Source organism: Myotis brandtii, unplaced genomic scaffold (assembly GCF_000412655.1).
Source record: "Myotis brandtii unplaced genomic scaffold, ASM41265v1 scaffold1038, whole genome shotgun sequence".
Classification (NCBI taxonomy): domain Eukaryota; kingdom Metazoa; phylum Chordata; class Mammalia; order Chiroptera; family Vespertilionidae; genus Myotis; species Myotis brandtii.
The window spans coordinates 535,791-536,976 of record NW_005353490.1 but is presented as its reverse complement, the minus strand read 5'-3'; the positions used below and the strand labels follow the sequence as shown (position 1 = coordinate 536,976).

The following is a 1,186-nucleotide window of genomic DNA, read 5'->3' as shown; positions in this document are numbered from 1 at the left end:
CGGCCCGAGAGGGGCCCTTCCCCGGAGGCCGCCGCTGTCTTTCTGACCCGAGCCACGCCCAGGAGTTCGGGCGGGTCGCCATGGGGTGGGGAAAGCAAAGGCTACCTAAGAGTCATTACCGTTAGCAGCGAGGAGAGCGACTAACGTCGACGACAGAGATTGCGTCTTCCTCGGCTTCCGCTCCGTCAGCCGGAAATCCCACTGCCCCGGGTCACGTGCTCAGCCGCCATATTGGCTCCGCTGGCCACCGCGGCCGGGAAGGGGTGTGCTAGGGCGGCGCTGTTCCTCTGGACGTAGTTTCCATCCTGGGAGAGCGGTCCTCGGAGTGTGCAGGGGAGGGAGCGGAGATGGCGGCCTTGGTGCGGGAAGATGGCGCCCGAGGCCCAGAGCGAGGGCGGCGGGGCTGCGAGCATTATGACAGAGGATGTCTCCTGAAGGTGACGACTGAATTGGGCTCTTCCCCTACGAGCTTCCGCCGGGCCGGGCTGGGGATGGAGTGAGCCAGGCGGTTAGGTCTGGGCTTAAGTTGGAGGCTGAGCTGTTTGTGAGGCTGCTCCCTTCTTCGCCGCCACCTGCGTTCCTGCTGCGGAGAACATTGTTGGCGAGGCGTCCACAGGCCGCGCATTTCCTCCTGTTTTGTACTTGGCAAGCAAAGCGGTCCTTGTTTGGGAAGAGCCTGGGCTTGCACATCGATCCCGTTATCAGTGGGTTTATTTATCTGTTTGTTTTTGCTGCTGGAAGTAGACTGAGGCAGTCTCGGGCCTGTGCTGGCTTTTCCCCAGGATCCCCTTCAGGTGTGATGAAATAATGGACGAGGGATAACAAGTAGAGAGTCTGATACGATTTCAGCTCCTGTAGTAGATACGCTTTTCAGCTTCATTCTAGAGTCAGTGAATGTGCCAGACCTGCCAAGGCGAACACGGATGTGTGAACTAGGAAGACAGTCTTGTAATTGCCACCAAGTAGGACGCGATGGGTAGGACAGTGCCTGATATGCATATATTGTTACTTTCGCGGTTCACTTTGAGAAACATTTCTAGTCAGTCTGTAATTTTAAAAATAGGCACCCATCTTCCAGTGCTACAGCAGCCCCACTGCCACCACACTGACCGCCTGATGGTGGCTCTCAGTGTCAGGTCTTGGACACAAGCAAAAAAAAAAAAAAAAAAAAAAAAGGTCCTTGTGC

General features: G+C 56.4%; 2 protein-coding genes across 4 annotated transcripts in view; one reads left to right on the top strand and one right to left on the bottom strand.

Moving 5' to 3' along the window:
- The window catches only part of THAP6 (THAP domain containing 6), an 11,521-nt gene extending 11,335 nt beyond the window's left edge, over nt 1-186 (bottom strand). The window contains exon 1 of the mRNA XM_014537767.1: nt 120-186. The gene's annotated coding sequence lies outside the window, so the exon portion shown is untranslated. The remainder of the gene's footprint in view (nt 1-119) is intronic.
- Nucleotides 187-206: 20 nt separating this feature from the next.
- The window catches only part of RCHY1 (ring finger and CHY zinc finger domain containing 1, E3 ubiquitin protein ligase), a 21,265-nt gene continuing 20,285 nt past the window's right edge, over nt 207-1,186 (top strand). The window contains exon 1 of one of the 3 annotated variants that reach the window (XM_005856621.2): nt 207-437. In XM_005856621.2, the coding sequence (XP_005856683.1) occupies nt 348-437 (90 nt within the window). In that variant the 5' untranslated portion in view covers nt 207-347. The remainder of the gene's footprint in view (nt 438-1,186) is intronic. The other 2 variants (XM_005856624.2, XM_005856625.2) reach the window with 2 other exon arrangements.